This window comes from Aquarana catesbeiana, linkage group LG02 (assembly GCF_042186555.1).
Source record: "Aquarana catesbeiana isolate 2022-GZ linkage group LG02, ASM4218655v1, whole genome shotgun sequence".
Taxonomy (NCBI): Eukaryota; Metazoa; Chordata; class Amphibia; order Anura; family Ranidae; genus Aquarana; species Aquarana catesbeiana.
This window is the reverse complement of record NC_133325.1, coordinates 179474548-179496515: the sequence shown is the minus strand read 5'-3', so window position 1 is coordinate 179496515 and position 21968 is coordinate 179474548. Positions and strand designations below refer to the sequence as shown.

At 42.1% G+C, this 21968-nt stretch overlaps 1 protein-coding gene across 1 annotated transcript in view; it reads left to right on the top strand.

The window, feature by feature from the left end:
- Positions 1 to 21968, top strand: part of LOC141127459 (transmembrane protein 198) — a 41997-nt gene that overhangs the window by 14673 nt on the left and 5356 nt on the right. The window contains exons 2-4 of the mRNA XM_073613941.1: positions 15534 to 15767; positions 16801 to 17376; positions 21112 to 21260. Coding sequence (XP_073470042.1) covers positions 15581 to 15767; positions 16801 to 17376; positions 21112 to 21260 — 912 coding nt within the window. The 5' untranslated portion in view covers positions 15534 to 15580. The remainder of the gene's footprint in view (positions 1 to 15533; positions 15768 to 16800; positions 17377 to 21111; positions 21261 to 21968) is intronic.

Genomic DNA, 21968 nt, shown 5'->3' with positions numbered 1-21968 from the left:
GCTACACTAGTGATGGTCAACCTTCTTCCCTTTTTTTATTATATTTTTTTTTTTTTTTTTTTTTTTTTTTTTTTATAGGTGGTCCTCAAGGGTTGCCCTTTACATCATCAAAGGGCCACGTGTAATATTCTGTAAATGTAATGCTACAGAAAACTGGCAAACTGAAGATGTGCAACAGGAGATGGTCAAAGACTACAGACATGCTACAGGTGATGTTCCAAGCCTGGAGGTCACTAATATTACAGCTGCTTTACAAATCTAGCCTTCTAAACCTTTATGCTCCCTACAGCCCTAATTATGAAAAAAGAGCAAAAACTTTTTGTCTGAAAGTGCTCAGAGGGTTGTACAATAGGTGGCAAAAGTCCACAGGTTGGGCACCACAGAGCTAAACATTTGGCATTTTGATGTATGGAAATGCATGTCAAGTACACATCCTATTCATTCCTATGTGGCTGGTTTACATCCTATGTCCTGCAGTTTAGTGTGCAAACAGAAACTCTCTGCTCATTCAGAACTACAGGGGACAGTGTAAACCCAGCCTTAAAGGGGTTGTAAAGTCAGAAGTTTTCGTTTATCTTAATGTGTTCTATGCATTAAGATAAAAAGCCTTTGGTGTACAGCAGCCCCACTAACTTTTACCTGAGTCCCATCTCTCCTACAGCGATGTTGTAGGATTGTCTCGGCTGCCCGGGACTCCCCTGATTTGGCTTAAGACTGCAGTGCCATTGGCTCCTGCTGCTGTCAGTCAACCAATGTGGAGAGAAAAGGGGGCAGGGCATGGCCACAGCTCTGTGTCTGAATGGATACTCGGCGCTGCAGCTTGGCTTGGGTGCCCCCATAGTAAGCTGCTTGCTGTAGGGGCACTCAGCAGTAGAGAGGGACCCAAGAAGAGGAGGATCTGGGCTGGTCTGTGCAAAACCACTGCACAGAAGAGGTAAGTATGACTTGTTTGTTTTTAGCAAAATCCCTTTTTAAGGAGATCTATGGTCACAGCATTTGTAATACAATACAAACAATAGGTTGTTTTGACAATCCAATATAGGATTGCTTGAAAAATCTTTTGTTTTGTGCTGGCCATCTCTTTCCATAACTTCTTGGATTACCTGCATGCTTTGCAGTGTCTCCTCTATTGTTTGTTTTCAAATTCTAAGGACTACATGTCCCATGGTACCTTGCAAGCAGTGTTTCCTTTACTGACTGCCTCCTGAAACTCCTCCTCTCAGCACCTCTGTAGTTCAGAAGGCAGTGCCTATGAGTCCCATCGTGTGTGTGTGTGTGTGTGTGTGTGTGTGTGTGTGTGTGTGTGTGTGTATATTATATTATATTATTTTTTTTTTATTTGGGTTTAATTAATTTTCCACAAACGAGAGTTTAACCACTTCAATAATGGGCACTTACACCCCCTTCCTGCCCAGGCCAATTTTCAGCTTTCAGCACTGTCCCTTTTTCAAATGACAATTGTGCGGTCATGCTACACTGTACCCAAACAAAATTTCTTTCATGTTGTTCCCACAAATAGAGCTTTCTTTTGGTGGTATTTGATCACCTCTGTGGCTTTTATTTTTTGCTAAACAAATAAAAAAAAAAGACTGAAAATTTGGAAAAAAATTTTTTTTTTTCTGTTATGAAATTTTGTAAAATAAGTTTTCTCCTTCACTGATGGCACTGGCAGGCATTAATGGGCACTGATTGGCATATCCCTGGTGGTCTAGGGTGTCATACCTGTTGGGGTTCCTTTTGTGGGCATCCGGCGGGGGGGGGGGCTGCGCTGAGTCAGACGTGAGTGAGGAAAAGCCGATAAATGGCTCTTCCTGTTTACATCATGATCAGCTGTTATTGGACATGGCTGATCATGTGGTAAAGGGCCTCCTTCAGAGGCTCTTTACCGAGATCGGTGATGCTGCGTCAGACTGACACACCACCGATCGCTGTGCTGCACGCCCCCACGGGCGTGTGCAATCGCAGCTTATCCTGCTGAACATCATATGATACCCAGTCAGGATAATTGAACCACCGCTTGTCCATTTGCTAAAGGCTGGGCAGGAAGTGGTTAAAGTAATACTGCACCTTCCTTTTTTGTGTTATATATATATATATATATATATATATATATATATATATATATATATATATATATATATATATATATATATATATATATATATATATATATATATATATATATATATATTTTTTTTTTTTTATTAAAAAAAAAACAAAAACCTGGCTATACTTGCAGCCCTTATCCTCTTCTTTGGGGGGGGGGTTGTGTGGTCGTCCCTTCCCATGGAGGCGCCTTTGTGTGCTCACTCCCGCATCTATCGACACCTACTGCTCCAACAGCTATTGATTGACAGCAGCGGGAGCGCTATTTTTAAACTTTTCTACTTGCAGAAGAACGTTGGGGGTATATAATATACTTGGAGTGCAGTGGTCAGGATTATGAAATTTGCAACATACTGTCTCTAGAGTGCAGGGCTCAGGAGTGCGTAAGGTACACAGTGCAGGATTTGGAAGTGGTTTCCCTCCACAGCCCTAAACGCACACCGGGATAAGCATATTAAATTCTTCTCATAGCTATGAGTAAGCACTCTGTATGAGTGCGAAACGTGTCAGCTGTTAAGCTGTATGACTCCAGCGGCGTCATATGTACCCCATGATCCTATTTTATTAAATAAAGAAGAATTTAAAGCGGAGATTCGCTGAAAAAAAAAATATTAAAAGCCAGCAGCTACAAATACTGCAGCTGCTGACTTTTAATATATGGACACTTACCTGTCCAGGGAGTCCGCGGTGTCGGCAGCCGACGCCGATCCGTCCTTCGGCTCTCGACTGCTGCTGCCGCCATCCTCGGTAAGGGAATAAGGAAGTGAAGCCGTGCGGCTTCACTTTCTGGTTCCCTACTGTGCATGCGCGAGTTGCGCTGCGCGTCCTCTCAGGTCCCTGCTGTGTTCTGTGTCTCACAGAATACAGCGAAGGAGGAGGACAGAGTAGGCGGAAGTGGCATAGGTCACCGCAATCACTGCGGTGATCTATGCCAGGAAGTGGGAGCAAATACCTGTATTAGACAGGTATCTTCTCCCTCCTCCCCCCTGAAAGGTACCAAATGTGACACCGGAGGGGGGGAGGAATCCAAAAAGTGGAAGTTCCATTTTTCTTTTGGGTGGAACTCCACTTTAATCTGCTTATCCTGATGTGTGGCTGTCCAGATCTTCCTACACGACTACATCTATACCGAAAGCCACTTGTTAAATGGATACACTTTTTTTTTTTTTTTTTTTTTTTATCTATCCTTCTTAGAATGTGGCATAGTTAAAACCCCTGGCAGGCTTTATTGCCATCTGTGTCTTGGGGATAATTACATGAACTTGATAATTTTACATGAACTTCCTGTCCCAAGGACCCAACAGGCAGGAAGACCAGATCTCTGCAAAGCGAGTGGAAATCTCCTATTGGGCCCCTTTCACACTGCTGCCACTTAAAAGTCGTGCGATTTTACCGGGTTTTCAATTAATGCCTGTCTATGGACCTCCAACTTGCATGAAAGTTGTACCAAAGTAGTACAGGGACTACTTTGAAGTTACATATATGAATGGTTATCATTGGAAATCACGGTGGACAACTTGTCATGCGACTTTGCAGTCCCAAATCTCTCAAGTGTGAAAGGGGCCTTAGTTGTCACTGGAACAGGTGTCTGAGTTGGAAGATTGGCATCCATCTCCTGCTTGGTGATGGCTCTGAAATTCAGGGTTTTCCCTGGTCAAAGTGACATTAATCACCAGGACAAATGGAGTAAATCTCTCGGATGAGGATACACCAATGAAAACCTGATGGGAGGGTTAACCCATTCCATACTATCGCCAAGTCCTGGGGGGAAAAAATAAATGAAATCTTTGGCTTTAGATGCATTTTAAGTGTCGTCATAGTATTACATGAGGTATGAAATGTGGGGGCCCAGCGATGAGGGACCTTTTTATAGAACAGACTCCCCTCTACATTAACTGTGTAGAGTGAAATTCTCAATTGGTATTGAAGAGAAATCTCTAGAAATATGTTGTCTATAAGTTTATGTGGTGGAAACAGCCCCCAGGATGTGTGTTCAGGGCAGGTTATGGAGTCCTTGCTACAAAGAAGTGTATGAGGAAAGTACACAGCTGTTTCCACATTCTGCTCATTTGCAGCCTTTGTTTGCACATCCAGCAGCAGAGGTTTTGGATGAGAAAAGGATAGTTTCCATACAGATCCTAAATAGACTTGTCACTTTTTCCACCCTCCGTATAATCAGATTTTCTCGTTTCCTTTGCTAACCGTTTAACTGCCACGAATGTTTGCTACATCAACTTTTGAAATCTGTATGGCTAGAAGATCTGTTCTTTAGAAATCCGGCACACACAATGCTGCCAGGCTTTGAGTGATTTCAATAATGTCCAATATACAGTGGCTTGGACAATATGCTAAACAAAAGTATACGGTGCTTTCATTGAGTGTATAGATTTTGAATTATTATTGCAATATTTTACTTTTTTTTTTTTTTAAAGCTTCAAAGCTCACAACAGAGGCACTGAATCGCAGCTTCTTTACCCTTACTTTTCCCTGGCAGGGACGTGGCAGCCTGCCAGCCTTCTAATGTAAAAACAAACAGCTGGCATTGTAGGCTGGTAGATATTGACTGAAATCAACTTTTATATATGGTGCCAATATTCTGTATATCACTGTCACCCAGATGCAGTATGTCACTTGCCACCAGATGCCACGTGTCGCTTGCCACTTTCATGCGAGGCAGGCAGTGAGAGATTTCATCTCTCTGCTGTCCATCGAGAGAGAGAGTTGCATTGCCTGACTGTAATGAGTGATTATCTGACTACAATACCGAACTGCAATAGGTAGGGATAAGCACAGGTTTGGTTTGAACTTGGGTTCAGGCCAAACTAAAGAAGCAAGCTGTGTTTCCTGCCATGTTGATGCCCAATCAGCCGTGGCAAGGCATTTGTCACCCCAGAGCTGCACAGAAAGGGGGGGGGTCCCGTCCCCTGATCTTTGGCCGGCTCAGTGTCCAAAATGATATGATCTAAAATGGTACCAGAAAGTCTGCTACAGAGCAAGTGGGCCACTGGACAGGCAAATATAATGCTGCTTGCTACACAGGGTATTGTTTATGTCATTTTGTTAACTCCCTGACCAGGTCACTTTAAAAACTGCTGAAACGACATTGGTTAAAAAAAAAAAAAAAAAAAAAAAAAAAAAGTTGATATAAGGGATGCAGTTTTTTTTTTTTTTTTTTAAATGGGTTGTCAGAGACCCTAGATGGACATAATGAGAATGAGGAATAAAACGGCCATTGTGTGCTTTTGAGAACCTAAATGTGGCTGACCTATGTGCATATAGAATTCCAAACAAATCATACAGTGTGTGCTGTGTGTGAGGGGGTGTTTTAAATTTTTGCAAAAAAAAAAAACCCAGTGGTAATTAAATACCCCCAAAAGAGAGCTCTCCTCATGTGCATAAAATTATAGAAATTTCTTAAGGGTACAGTGTTGCATGACCCCGCAATTGTCATTCAAAGTGTGACAGCGCTGAAAATTGGCCTGGGCGGGAAGGGGGTAAGTGTCCAGTATTGAAATGGTTAAAAGACAGCCAACATGCTTTGGGGGTCAAAAGAACTTGCCCTTCTTCAGGGCTATAGTAAAACCTAATGTAAACCTAATTGTGACTGATTAAAATAATGAGCCTAACCATCAAAACATTGTGGATAACCTGAATTCATGGAAGAAGAGATGAGGAAATATCAGATAGTAAGTGATAAGGTCCAATGGATTCATTTTCAATATTAGATTCTACATGGTTAGTAGCTAGCATTACATTACATGTGTGACAATCATTCCACCAGCTCCCGCCTATGAATTAAATAGATTCATTAAATACCGTACTTGCAGCGAGAATTATTATGTGTCTTGCAGAGCTTCAGGTGCTGCTGCTTTTCGGACACTTCTGGGTGTCTCTGATAGCGGTTCCCCCACTGAGTGCTGTGCTGTACTTCACTATTGTGCTCTGCAGAGAGGCCTACTGATGGAAAGAACATAGAATGTCCATGGGCACCTTGGTGGCAAAGCATTCCATGACATTAGTGCTGCAAGGCCACAGTGCTGCTCACTTAGCAATGGATAAACAGGAAATCTATCTACGTATTTACAGACTTTTCACAAAAAAAAGAATTAAACAGATTTTCAATGATTTAAAAACATTCCCCTTTTTTTTTTATTTTTATTTTTTTTTTATTTTTTTTTATGTAACCTAAAGTATAATCTATATGCAGGACAGTCCAATTTGCTTAACCACTTTACTTTTAGTGGTATTTGATCACCACTGCGGTTTTTATTTTTTTTTTTCTGCTCTAAACAAAAAAAACTCAAAATAAATATATATCTCCTCCCTCCCCTCTCTCTACCGATCTGTACAGTGAGAGGGGGAGAGATCGTTTGTAGCAGCGCTGTGGGCTGGATCTGTAGTGCCCATACTCTGCCATAAATTTTAACAGAAACAAAGCTCTATTTGGCCCCGTTCACACTGGGGCGGTAGGGGGCATCGGCGGTAAAACAGCGCTATATTTAGCGCTGTTTTACCGCGGTATTCGGCCCCTAGCGGTGCGGTTTTAACCCCCCGCTGGCGGGCGAAAAAGGGTTAAAACCCCTCGTATAGCACAGCTATAGCCGCGGTGTAGCCGCGCTGTCCCATTGATTTCAATGGGCAGGAACGGTGAATACACCGCTCCTTCACCGCTCCAAAGAAGCGGCTGACAGGAGATTTTTTTCTTCTCCTGCCAGCGCACCGCTTCAGTGTGAAAGCCCTCGGGCTTTCACACTGAACAAACAGCGGAGGCTGTTTAGGGGCGGTTTGCAGGCGCTATTTTTAGCGCAATAACGCCTGCAAACCCGCCCCAGTGTGAAAGGGGTCTTTGTGTGAAAAATTCCCCAAGTTTTAGAGTAATTTTCTTGTTGGTGTTGTGCAGTAAGTACTAGATCCTCCATTCTATTAATATCTTCCATCTTACAGAACGCGGAAAAGTTTTATCCCTATTGTGGGGTCACCAGTATGGTATTTGTAAATTTAAATTCTATCCCATCTCAAGCGTCTCTTCTCGAGAGAGAAGCTTTCTTCATAACTAATGTTTATTAGTTTTGTTGCCCTTCTTCTCTGTACTCGCTCAATTTCCAGCACATCCTTCCTGACGACTGGTGCCCAGAACTAGACAGCATACATCAAGTGTGGCCGGACCAGAGTCTTGTAGAGTGGGAGAATTATCGCTGTATCTCTTGAGGTTAATGCATGCCAATATTCTGTTTGCAGCAGCTTGGCATTGCTGAGCCTATCATCTACTAGGACCCCCAGGTCCTTTTCCATCCTAGATTCCCCCAGAGGTTCTCCCCCCAGTGCATAGATTGCATTCATATTTTTGCCACCCAAATGCATTATTTTACATTTTTCCACATTAAACCTCATTTGCCATGTAGTTGCCAACCCCAATAATTTGTTCAGATCTACTTGCAAGGTTTCCACATCCTGGGGAAAAGTTATTGCCCTGCTTAGCTTAGTATTGTCCGCAAATACAGAGGTTGAACTGTTTACCACATCCTGCAGGTCATTTATGAACAAATTAAACATGATTGGTCCCAGCACAGAACCCTGGGGGACCCCTCCTACCCACCCCTGACCATTCTGAGTACTCCCCATTTATCACCACCCTCTGAACTCGCCCTTGTAGCCACTTTTCAATCCCATGTACTCTCTCTATGGTCCATGCCAACTAGGGGTGCAACGGATCGTCACCAATCCGTGATCCGAACGGTTCAGCCTGTTCGGATCGGCACACATGCACTCTGCGGAGCGATCACTTGTAAACAAACCGGCATCATGTCATGACGCCGGTTCCTCTCTCCCCTCTGTGTACTGCTCTGTACAGTGGAGGGGAGAGATCAGATGACAGCAGTGCCAATACCCTGCTAATATATTATTACAGTGGGGGAGATTTTTTTTTTTTTTTTTTTTGATCCGAAAATTATCCTAACCGTGACTCCTGATCCGAGGAACGATCCGAACCGTGAGTTTTTTGATCCGTTGCACCCCTAATGCCAGCGGACCTCACTTTGTACAGTAAACGTTTATGGGGAACTGTATCAAATGCTTTTGCAATATCCAGATACACCACGTCTGAGGGCCTCCCTTTATCTAGATGGCAGCTCACCTCCTCATAGAAGGTTAATAGATGGTTTGGCAAGAAAGATTCTTCATGAATCCATGCTGATTACTGATGATACTGTTTTCATTACCCCGCCAAGAGCTTGCATACTATTGATGTTAGGCTAACTGCTCTGTAATTCCCAGGGATGTATTTTGGCCCTTTTTCAAATATTGGTGCTACATTGGCTTTTCTCTGGCTGGCTAAGTTTTCCAAGTCTATTTCTAATTCTGTCCTCTGTTAGCCATGAGGGTGCTTCCGTGACGTGTCGTGAGGATAAACACTGCAGTTTTGGTTACTGAAGCCCCTTGATTCCCTCGAAGGCTGAGGAGAAAAATGAATGCAATACCTTCGCCATCTCACCATCCTTTGTAACCAGATTCCCTTCACCATTCATTATGGGGCCAATATGGTCTTTCCTCCCTCTTTTACTGTCTATAGACTTAAATAATTTCTTAGGATTTTTTTATTTTTTACTTTCCTCTGCTATGTGTCTTGTGTTCTATCTTAGCCGCCCTAATTGCACCCTTACATTTCTTGCATTCTTTTTAAAGTTTGAATGCTGATGATGATCCCTCAGCCTTGTGTGGGTTTTTTTTTTTTTTTTTTTTTTTTTTTTGAAGGCCGCCTTTGCTTTTTTTATATGCATTTTTACATTGGAGTTAAACCACCCAGGGACTTTTATTCACTCTTTTAAATTTATTTCCCAATGGAATGCACTGGCTAATGCCCTTATTTAATATGCTCTTAAAGCAAACCCATCTCTCCCCCGTGTTCTTTGTTCCTAAGATTTTTTTTTTTTTTTTTTACCAATTAATATCTTATAGCAAGGTCCATAGTTTAGGGAAGTTGGCTCTTTTGAAATTCAGTGTCTTTGTATTCCCCTTGTGTTTCCTATTTGTGTGATTTTGACCTGTGATCGCTGTTTCCTAAATTGCCCCGTATTTCAACATCCACGATCAGGTCTGTATTGTTGGTAATCAGTAGGTCTAGTAACGCTTTGTTTCTAGTTGGTCCGTCAACCATCTGACCCGTGAAATTGTCCTGCAAGACATTTAGGAACTGGCGAGCCTTAGACGAATGCGCAAGTCCTGGATAATTAAACCCCCCCCCCCTCCATTATGATGACACTTCCCATCTTTGCCACTAATCCAAATTGTGATAGGAGGTCCGTCTCCCCCTCCTCCCTCAAGTTAGGGGACCCATAGCATACTCCCAGTATTACTTTCCCTTTAGTTTTGTCCCTTTTTGTAGCGCTACCCGTAAGGATTCCACCTCCTCCCTAGCTCCCTTAGTGATGTCATCTCTCACATTCACTTGTACATTATTCTTGATATACAGGCATACCCCCTCCCCCTTTTTTATCCTCTATATTGCATGGTTGCCAGCCAATCATGAGAGCTGTTGAACCAAGTCTCTGAAATTCCCACAAAATCTAAAGCCTCCTCGTACAACAGTATTTGTAGTTTGCCCATCTTGTCTGCCAGGCATTGGTTAACATGCCATGTAGTGTAGACCGCTCACATACTGTCTTCTTATTGGATGTTCTGAGGTTGCAAATAGGACTTGTTACTAAAATTGGATACATTTTTATAGCAGAATGTAAAAAATGTATTATATAATTTTTTTTTTTTTTTTTTTTTTTTATTGAGCCCAATATGTATTCTGCTACATATTTTTGGTTAAAAAAAACCCAAAAAGCGTATATACTAGAATTTTTATTTATTTTATTTTACAGGACTGCGATATTGTGGCTGACAGTCCGATGCTTTATGGGAACCAGTGATACAAATGGTGATCAGTGCTAAAAATATGCATTTTCACTGAACTAATGACTGGCTGGGAAGAGGTTAAACACCAGGGCATTCAGTTATGGGGATAAAGTTTGATAACCTCTCAGGGACCCAAAAAAATACTAAAAAAAAGAAAGGGGGGGGGATTGGGGGGGAGTTGAGAAAACTATCTCTTAAGTCTCCTAATGTACGAAAGACCAATAAGCTATACCATTTAAAAAAAGGAAAATAAAAATTTTGACCTCGAAGGTATGTCAAGAGACCAGTTAACAGACTCAGTGAACTGATATCTGGTGGTAAACAATCGAAAAAGAAAGGGAAGAAGAAAGAGAGAACAAGAGGGAGAGTAAAAAGGAGAAGGAATAAAATAACAAAGAAAAGTAGGGAAAAAAGGTAAGCCCCAGCTGAGACCTAGCTCTTCCAGTTGGTTGATGCAGGCAGTCGCAATATGGTCTTGGGTGGAGTTTGCCCAAAGGTTGAAGTCTCCGAGTACCAGAAGGTTTTTGGTTTTCAGGGTGTGCATAGAGATGAATTCAGTAAGTGGTGTAAGGAGATTTGTCTTTGGTTCTGGTAGTCTGTAGCATAGTAATATGTGAATGGTGTTTTGGGGTGTTGTTTGAAGTTGCAGGGGGAGTATCTCCATGAGAGGCACGGCGTTCTGTGAAGTTGGTTTGGTGAAGGCAAGGTGCGATTTGAAGATCACTGCTAGGCCTCCTCCTTTTTTTCCTATTCTATGCTCAGTTAGGATGCTGTAGTTCTCTGGCATCAATTTAGTTAGGATGGTGTTGCAGTCGGGTGTTAGCCAACTTTCCGTAATGAAGATGCAATCTATGTTGTTATCGATGATGAAGTCATGGATTTCTAGTCTGTGCTTGACTGCAGATCTAGTATTAATCAGGGCGCATGCTAGTTGTAGTTGGATTGGTGTCTCCCTGTATTTGATGGTTGCTTGTAGGTTGGTCCTTAGTAATTTTTCTTTTTTTAGTCTTTTTTGAGTGGCGGTTGGGAGAGTTGAACTGATGTTAGCCTGTGGAGGGCGTCCGGTGTGTACTTGAAATTGCACATGGTGAAGCCAGAAAGTTGCTGAAGGAAGATGATGGATGTTATGGAGGCTGCCTACCACCCTCCCGTTGATCCAGAGGAAGGCGAAAAAACCCCTAGCTGAGCTGGCCAATTGCTACAGCAGAGGAAAAATTCCTTCCTGACCCCCCGAAGGGCGATCGGCTTCGGGACCCTGGATCAACTGCTAAAGGTACCCTGATGGCTTACCTGTACAGGATGGTTTGGAGGATGATGGTGAGGGTAGGGGGTAAGGGGGTCTGGCCGCTACTTACTAGTTGGAGTGATGCTGCAGCTGGGTTTATGCGGATCTAAGATGGGCGCTGGTCTGGTCCAGTCTCCGGTGGTTAAGCTGAGCCCATGCAGTGAGGTCCAATGTAGAGGGGGTGTTCCAGGTGTGGGGGCACGGGGGCCCGCTGGACAGGTGTGGATGCTGGGTGGCTGGAGCTAGGCCGCAGCCGTGGTCTGTCCCCTAGTAACAGCTAGAAAGCAGGGTGATTGGACGGCGGCTGCGGTGGTGCTCTGGGGGGGGGGGGGTGCTGGCAAGGGGGGGGTGGGAGAGGGATGGTGGTCCTGCCTGGAGGTGGGACGGTGCAGGCCTGGGAGGGGGGGGGTCCCTGTACTAACCTGCTAGGGGGGGATCTGGGCTGGATGGTGGTGGACGCCCGGGGTGTAGGTGGGGGTCCCGGTAAGTTCCGCTGGGGAGTCTGGGATAGTCCTTGGATGGCTGGAGCTGCTGACTCAGATGTCTGCTCTCTCCTGCGTCAAGAGGTGTTTTCCCATGCCTTCGCAATAGTTTAATAAGCATAAAAATATGTGTAGCCAAGATGCGTTCTTGTTTTGTTAACTCAAGGATAGGTTTATGAAATAAAGCTTCCCACGGGTCCTTGCGTTAGAATGAAATAGTGTATAATCTGGTAACTTTCTATATGTAACACCATAGCAAAAAATGATAAAGTAAAAGTCACATAACATTGTTTAAACTTTGCAAGACTATCAATGCTAAAAATACAGTATACTAATATCTCTGACTTATTAGAATATAGCTTATAAAACTGAAAATCATTGATATTAGATTTTTTTTTATTTTATTTTTTTTTTTCCCTGTTGGACATCTTTTAGCTTCTTTCTTTTTCTTCTGGGGAAGGCGTGATAGCAGAAATTCACATATGCTTGCTTTGGATCTCTGTAGTTCCGCTGTCTCCGGGGCATGGATTGTGTTTCAGGGCTGTTGCTGGATCTCACATTTCATGCTGGGGGGAAGCCCACTGGTCCTCTGTGTTGTACACCAGATGTTGTGCTGGGAAGGGCTCAGTATTACACGCATACAAGCTCTCACACACTGGAATGGTTGGGATTCCCAGCTGTTACCTTGTTCTCCTGTTTCATGTCTGGAACTCGTATGGACCTCTTGAGTGCCGCCAGGGTGTGTATTCTGCTAATGGAGACCGCTGATGTGTCCTTTACATTTTCAATGTCCTATTGAAGCATTGCGTTCTCACTTCTGGTGCTATTCAATGTAAAGAATGTAGGATATGTCTATCATCCCTGTCTTAACTGTCAAATTTCTTACCATTTCCTGAAGAATTGCAGACCTCAAGAGCCAATTGGATCATATATGTATGACTTAGAGGTGCACAGGAATGGAAAATTTGGCGCCAAAACCAAAAGTTCAGGATGCATTTGGTCGAAACCGAAAATGACTGATGGTTTAAAAATTGTGAGATATATATATATCTATATATCTCTATCTATCAAAAAATGCAGCAAGAACGCATCAATAACGCACCCGTGTTGCATTTTTCATGTGGTTTTTGAGTCCCATAACCTATGAAGAACACACCGTAAACACACTAAAATCGTGCTTATTTCCGCACCATTATCGGCAAAATGCAGAAAACACCATTTTAAACCAATGTTTTTCAGCCACCAAAATGTCGGTGCATCTCTAGTATGACTGACTGTTCACTAATATCTGCAGCTAGCTTTATTTAAACTGTAAGTCATATATCGTGGTAATGGATGGGCAGTTTCAGTGACTGCAGAATCTGCTTAGTCACAGAAGGTCTACTTTAGCTGCAATTGTGGTAAGGAAATGCTCCTGCCGTCCTCATACAGAGAGTGAGGAGTGTCAGATTTATTTGGATTATGTGAGAATGTCTCTTGGTATATGGCCACTCTGACCACCCATACACGGTACATACTAGTGATGGGTCATATTTGAGCACCGTTTGTGATAATTGGAGTGTGTGCAGGAGGGATAATATTTACTTTTGCCTAAACACTAATGCCTCATTTCCACTGAGCGGATCGGTTTGGGATGGTACAGTTTGAATGGCCTAAAATGGTCCTGTCTATTCTGGTGAGCGTTTCCACTGCAAGTGGGACCACAAGGGGCCATACAGGGTTTAGAAAAAATGCCTCCAGCATAGCACAGCAGAGGGTTTTCTGTCAGCCAATCAGTGGAATGTATCGTAGCTCCGCCCTAACCGAACCGTTCCATTTTCTATGGCCCCACATCTGAAGCAGAACCTTGAATGGAGCAGTACGGTTCGGTTTTATGGGCCGCTTTCATAATGGAAACACCCAAAATAGCGTACTGTACCGAACCGATCCGCTCAGTGGAAACGAGGCATAAGACCCCTTTTCACACTGAGCCGGCCCGGGCGTCAGCGGTAAAGTGGCGGTATTCTTAGTGCTCATTTAGCGGCGCGGTTTTAACGCCCCGCTCACGCCGAAAAGGGGTTAAATCCGCCCGCAAAACGCAACAACGCTTTGCCGGTGGTATCCCGACGCTGCCCCATTGTTTTCAATGTGGAGGAGTGGTGTATTCACCGTTCCTCCACCGCTGCAAAGAAGCTGCTGGCAGGACTTTTTGTGACGCCCTGCCAGTGCAGCTCCCCAGTGTAAAAGCACTCGGGCTTTCACACTGGGTTTGCAGCTGAGGCTTTTTTCAGGCGCTATTTTTAGTGCTGTAGTGCTTGGAAAAAGCCCTCCAGTGTGAAAGGGGTCTAAGGGGTTGATTTACTAAAACTGGAGAGTGCAAAATCTGGTGCAGCTCTCCATAGAAACTAATCAGCTTCTAACATCAGTTTGTTCAATTTTTAAGCTTTGACAAACCTGGAAGCTGACTGGTTTCTATGCAGCGTTTTTACCAGGTTTAGCGCAATCCCATTTTAGTAAACCAAACGCTAAATGTCGGTGCTGCTGTTTGCCAGCCATTTTCAGCTACTTCCTCTCTACATGCATTAGAGCTGCACAATTGATCGTTAAAAAATTGTGATCTCAATTCAACCCCTGATGATCTATTGCAGAGTTTGCCGATTCTTTCATATAACAAGCGGAGAGACTTATCTGCTCACTCAGCTGTCAAAAGAAAACATCCCGGCAGTCTGCCAAGTTTTTCATGAAACATTGCAACTTGCTCTTCCTTCTTAGATCAAAGGGGTAAAACTTCTGTGTGGGGAAAAAAAAAAATCCAGGCAGTCTGCCAAGTTTGTAAACAATGTAAATGCGGGAAGTTTAACCACTTAAAGTCTAAATCTTTTTCTGACACTTCTTTCTTAAGTTAAAATCAAGTAAAGTTAGCCCAACAATTTTTTTGTTTTTAATGTGAAAGATGATGTTACGCCATGAGAGAATGGTGATCTATCTTCTATCCTCTAAGCAAAAAAATTGTGATTCTCATTTTAGCCAGAATTGTGCAGCTCTAACATGCATTAGTCAGCATCAACTGCAAATCATTACTCAGGACTAGCGTCCACCGAAAAAAAAAAAAAAAAAAAAAAAAAAAAAAAAATTATATCTAATATACTATTCTTACTATGGCCTCCATTGCCATTCTTATCTTCGCTCCCATAATCTCCTGGGATATCTCCGTCACACATCCCAGGAGGCTACGGGAGCAGAGATACAGCAGATGGGGGGTGGGCTTGGCACGTGTCACTGAGGGCTGGCTGGCTGCAACAACCTAGGAGATGGCCAGGCTTCTGATGACATCGGAGGGAAAGATGGTGCATGGAACTCTGGCTCCAGCACCTAAGCAGCGGATCACAGCAGAACAATGCTGGATTCACTGGGCATGTGGGCAAAAAGGACAAAAAACAAGAGGGGGGATTGGGTGTATTATGTGTATGAATATGCAGCTAACACGCATAAGTCAACTCTATTTCATTCTACTACACGTGAGGACATACAGTAGAACGAAATGTCGTATCTCACAGGACCTCGGTGCTACATACTAATTAAACATAATTTTATAAATATACAAAGAATAAAACGCACGCTTTAGATGTGACATTCCATTCGGACCTCCTTCTTCCCCTTTTTTCTTTTTTTTTTTTTTTTTTTTAAGGATTAGCTTTGTTTTAGCCATTGTTACTACAAAGAACTATTTTTAATGTGTGTTGTGTGTTTTTTTTTTTTTTTTTTCCCCACTTCTTTTTTAGGCTTATTAATGGATGCTTTCACCTAAACTCGTGGCCTACATAGAACTATGGCGTTGGATTCGTCGTCTATTGTAATACTTAGTGGTTTTCAGCACTTCAACAATCAAAATGTAGACACTGGGCCAGAAGACCCTTTTGATTTATGTAGCCTGGAAAATAATCGGTATTATGATGTGGTTCCGACAGTGGTATGCTCCTTATGTTGCCTCTTTGGCCTTGTATATACCTTTTTTGGTAAGTAGCAAAAACTTTTCTTTTTTTTTTTTTTTTGTTAATTTTTTCTAAACCCACTTTTTTCTAAAAAAAATAAAAAAATGGTGTATTACATGCTGTTCATACTCACTAAGTCACTATGAGATTAAATTTCTGTATTCTGTAAAAGACCTGAATGATACTGCTGCTCTCTTATTTCCCTTTTATGTCTGTCCCTAATTCAGCTATGGATTTTGCAGAGCAGTGTAGGCAGCTCTGCACATGTTCAGTGAGTTTCTATGCTGAGTCATACATGTGGATGTATACACAGTGGTAAATGACAGCCCTCTCTCTCTCCTCCATTCCCACTAACCAGCTAAAAGATGGGAGGGGTGGATATTGCATGTAGATTGATGAAGGCTTCACCTCCCTTCTAGTCTAAGACTCACCGACTGGAGGAGTGTGACACAGCTTGTGACTGGCAGAAATCCGGCCACACCATGTTATTGCCAAAAACTAATAGATTTGACTTCAAATATCTATTGGTATGACAATTGAAAACCGTTTTAATATCTAGTTTTCACTGTGTATTCCAAAGGCTGTTTTGGGGTGTTTTTTATTTTAATAAAATAATCAGTGCCATCATCCATATAAAGAAGGGACAATGTAAATTTAAATGGTGTGTTTAGTATCACTTAAGTTGTATTAGTTGCAGCTTGGTCACTACACTGGCAGGTTGCTGTGCTGTTTACCAGCTGACAGTGGTTAGTTACCAGCTAACATTGGGTAGTGCGCCTTGGTTCCTCAGAAAATAGCCAAAGTTCTACCCAAGAAGAAATCTATCTCCCTGGTCCCTCCGTAGGACTATGTGGAGAGCCTGCAGGTCATTGACATAAGTAGCCTGGTTTATCTAGGTGTTCACAGATCATCTGTTGTCATTGCTACAGCATACGCTGACCTACTGCCTGAATTATAGTATGTATGGTTATTAGCCGATGAGTTTTTTGTTTTTTTTGTTTGTTGTGTGTTGTTTTTTTTTTTTTTTAACCTTCACTTTTTTTTTTTTTCCCCACAGGTTATCGGTGCTTCAAAGCCATTATGTTTTTATCTGGACTGTTGGCTGGATCAGCAGTCATCTTTTTGCTTTGTTATAAAGAGAGAATCCTGGACACACAGCTGAGCCTGGAGCTAAGTGCAGGCATTGCCCTGGGCATAGGCCTTCTTTGTGGACTAGTCACCATGCTTGTGCACAGTGTTGGCCTGTTTATGACTGGCCTGCTTTTTGGACTTTTGCTGGCCATAGCCTGTCTGGTGGGCTTGGAGCAGTTCTATCATCCTCCCACAGCCTGGGTTCCAGTAGGAATAATGATGGGTTCTGCCATGCTGTTTGCTGTATTGACTCTGCAGTGGCAGAAGCTCTTCACTGTGGTTTCCACTGCAACATTTGGAGCAGCTATCCTGGCTGTATGTACAGACTATTTTGTTGAGATGATGCTGCTGGTGCAGTATGTGTATGACAGACTCCGCTTAGAAGTCTCTTTTTCCCTCTGCTGGTTCAGCTGGGTGGTGTTGGGCATGTGGCCATTGTTCAGTGTACTGGGAATTGTAGTTCAGTGGAAGCTGACTGCTGAAGGCTTTTCTCATACTGATGGTAAGTACAGCTTTTTCATTAAATTCCTGTTAATATTCTATGTACAACATGATATAGCCATGACTATATTTATGCAGCTGTGCTGAGTTTGAAAACCCATTCCCCCAGCCTCCTTAAAATTTAATAGAATTATAGACCCCTTACACATTTAGATTTTCTGCAGATTTGTCTTCAGATTTACCAAAACAATATAATATGAGGTCAAACCTTAAGAGTTTAAATTTGTATGTAATCAGGCAGGCGCTTGCACTACATGGTTTTGGTAAATCTGAAGACAAAAATCTGCAGAAAATTTAATAGTGTGTATTGGGGTCTTAGTATGTCCTTTTTTGAATAAGGGAACACATTTTACATGTACCACTTAACCTGGCTGTCAAAGACGCCAACATCCCAGGAATAGATAATTCTTAGAAGCAACAACAGAATGGAATTTTAAAGGTGTCGGAACACATCAATTTTATTATAAAACGATATTAAAATGTACATGTAAATGTAAAAACATATTAAGATCAAACAAAGAAATATCATTATACAGATTTTTAGGTTTGGGGAGGGTTTCTAAATTATTTTGATTATAATTTGGCTTTATATGGTGCCAACAGTTTGCACAGCGCTTTACATTTTTAACAGACCGTACAGTTACAATACCAGAGGGTTAAGACAGCCCTTCTTTATAAGGGCTTACAATCTAATTATGTGTAGCAAGTGGTACAAAAGGTAATGACTGCGAGCGATGAACTGAAGAAAGAATTACAGTTCAGTTTTATAGGTGGAAGTGGGATGGGCTTCCCTGAAGAGATGCGTTTTGTTAAGGGGTTTTTTTTTTTTTTTTTCTGTTTGAGACACGATTGGTAATGTATCTCGGGGCAGAGTTGTGAATGGATTGTATGTTGTAGTTAGTATTTTATTTTATTTTTTTTTTTTTTTTTTTATTGAAAAAATTTCCTTTAGAAGACCACAAACATACAGCAAACAAAAGGAGTGACCCTAGCACATTACCAGGTCACTCAAAGACCAGCCGGTCATACTTATAAACCTACCTAACTAACATAAGCACCTAACTAGTTACATGACCCTCCCCCTCCCTCTTGTAGTTAGTATTTTAAACTTTATTCATTGGGCAAGCGAAAGCCAGTGGAGATAGGGGTGGCAGACACTGAGCAGTTAGTAAGGTGGATAAGACACATTTCACACTGGGACGGTCGGGCCCGTTAGCGGTAAAGCGCCTCTAGTTTTAGCTTTGCCTTAACACTGGGGTGGCTTGAGAGGTGCTTTACAGGCGCTATTTAGCGCTAAAATGCCCCAGTGTGAAAGGGGTCCAAGTCTGGCAGCAGAATTCATGCTAGACTGAACAGGGGATAGCCTGCGTAGAAGTAGGTCAATGAGAAGGGAGTTCATAATGGTCAAGGTGAGCAATTTAACAAGGGAGTGAATGACTAGCTTGGTGGTTTCATTCGTTAAAGTGGCAAATTTTTGTGCTGTTATAAGAGGTGAATATGAATAAATGTATAAGTGGCGCACACTCAAAACAATATGAGGAATCTTCAAAAACAAAATTTCAAGTATAAAGTGCAAAGTGTATGTGCAATATACAAGCAAGTTCGATTAAAAATGAATACATTCAATAGTCCCATATTCACTGGGGGGGAAAAAATGCAAAAAAAGGAGTGATGTGCAGATAATGCAAAATGACTTCAATGTCCAATGACAAACGTGCAAAAAAAGTCCAGTATTTCAAAAGCGGTAAAAGGTGAACTTCACTAGGTAATGTAATGTGTGGTTAATCGCTCCACCAGCATCCATGATCTACCACAGGGTTACCCCAGCCTCTCACCTCAAAGACCCCAATGGGTCTAATGGTGCTTCAGGTCACTGCAGACCATTAAGAAATCCTCTCCTTGAAGTATCTCATAAGGTATTGGAAAATGGCAATGGATGAAGATGCAATATATTCCTTCTGGATAAATAAATTCTGCTTTGGGAGAAAGGCTTGTCCAAATACTCTTTAAAAAAAAAAAAAAAAAAAAGATCTCCATAATGTAGTAATTCAAATAAAACACACTTAATCATAAGTAGTCACTTGCATAAAATTTTCAGTGGTCAGCATCAATCTATGCATGAACTTCCAGTCTAAGGCCACGACCGGAAGTAGTACGTCACCCAGCTCCTTCCCAAGGAAGGGAAGGAGCTGGGAAGGAATATATTGTATCTTCTTCCATTGCCATGTTCCTATACCGCCACCTGTGGTGTTTCATGGATGCTGGCTTTTTTTTTTTTTTTTTAATTGGACTTGTCTGTATATTGCACATACACTTTTTGCACTTTTATACTTGAATTTTTTGTTTAAGATTCCTCACACTTTGTTTTGAGTGTGTGCTGCTTATATGCATTCAATATAGTGGGGACGCACACTTTTAAGTTGACTGACTGCCACTCTTAATTAATTTAGTTGATTGATTTGTCCAGGCTACCCATATTCAGTTATAAGAAGTGAATGTTATAAGCTTTTGACAGTGGGGTGTGTGTGTGTGTGTGTGTGTGTGTGTGTGTGTGTGTGTGTGTGTGTGTATAAAGATGGTTTTGGAAGCTGTGGGAGGTTATCAAGTGACCAAGCAGAGGTGTAGATAAGCAAAGGGCTCCTAGAACAGAGCCTTGGGGGACCCTTACAGAAAGAGGAAATGGAGAGGAGGAGACAGAGTTGACGGGTAACACTGAAGGTGTGCTGTGATCGGAGAACTAGGGAAGAGCAGAATTATGGAGGCTAAGGCACAGAGTTTGAGGAGGAATGGGTGGTCTGCAGTATTTAAGGCCACAGAAATCTCTCGTAAGAGTATGGAGTAGTGGCAATTTAGTTTTAGCAGTTGGTAAATCATTGAGTTTCAGAAGGGTAGTTTGTTTTTTTCTATCCTGTTTCAGTAACTGCTGTTCTCCCACTCTTTTTTGACTGTTTTATTTTGTATGTGGGGGTGGGGGATCTAGCATGTAACTGAGCCCTCCCATCCGTTCCCCTTCTGACTCCATGGGATCTGAATTGGGTTCTCTCTGCATTTCAGGAAAAATGCAGTGTTCAAGCATTATGAGCCATTGTCCGGGCCTTTGCCAACCACGTGTTGCTCATGTGATGCTCATGAGTGCGTATTAAGGTTAACAAGGGTTAGAGGCTAATAACTGAGGTTGAGGATATGGTGACTTCCTGCTCTTGGGTTACTTTGGGCTAAAGACTGCACAAGCTCTAGGCCTGTCTTGCTTTAAATGATCTATGAAAAAGCAGGAGAGTATGCTTTAACAGTAGTCTGCTCAGTGACAGAAGCTTTGACCCTGCTTGTTGAAGATGTATGTTTTTAGCAACTTTTTTCTATGTAATTGTCTATTACTTGTTAAATAGCTGTGGCTTTTTATAACCAGATGTAGAATGGTTTCATGTACACCTGTATATCTTCTAATAGACACATCAGATGTAAGCTGACACGGTCACCTTGTTTGCAGTAGAAAAGATCTGAGTGGTGAAAAAAATGTATTGTCTTTTTTGTCTAAATGGTTCTCCATCCTCCTTTTTTTTTTTTTTTTTTTTTTTTTAAGGGTTTGGCAAGAAAACTGATTTATTTCTGCAAGTTTCTTCTCAGAATCCTGTTATATTTAGCTGTGAGCTTCTCTTGCATGTAGTCTTTGAGAAAAATTGGATTCATATTTGGTGTTTCTATTAGTCCTCACTGGTTTGTTACTTGATTTTGACAGTGATCATAAGCAGACGCCAGAAACGCCTCCAGCTCTTACGAATTCGTCAGAAAGAGGCCAAGAAGAAACAGAGTGTTTCTTCTCAAGATGGGACTTACAGGCGGAAGGCCAACCCTATTAAAAGATACACTGGGGACATCCTCGCACCAGTAAGAATATGTGCATTTTATTTTTTCAAATTTTATATATAATAAAACCTTCTTGCCAACATCAGGTTGTGTTTTTTTTTTTTTTTTTTTTTTTGTTTTTTTGGGGGTTTTTTTTTTTTCTTCCCCTATGGAATAGATTTATAATTTACTATGGAGGACAGTGACAGTAGTGCAATATTAATCCAAGGTTAAAATGAGACGAGATGGACTATTACAGGCAGTCCCTGAGTTACGAACGATTCTTACTTACGAATGGCCTCAATGCTGGCCGCTTGTGCTCCACGCTGGTCCTGGATACCTCAGAGCAGCTATCTTGCAGCACCGGACACATCCCACACTGCAGTACTGCATGGCCAGAAGAGCCCCAGATAACATAACTGCATGCCCAGAAGCGCCCTGCACAGGCGGAAGATGCACTTAAAAATGCACTGTTCCGACTTGCACACAAATTCCGCTTAAGAACAAACCTACAGTGCCGATCGTGTTCATAACTCGGGGGCTGCCTGTACTTATTTCAGTGCAATAGTTATACACTATGTGGACAAAAGTATGAGGGTACCTTGCCAAAGTATTGAGTTTGGGACAGTGTTATTGATATATCATAACTATTGTACTGCTCCAACCTTGTGGCAACTTTTCTGTTTCCGCAGGAATGTTCCCCCTATGCACAAAACCAGGTCCATAAAGACCTGGTTTGGTCTATTTGGT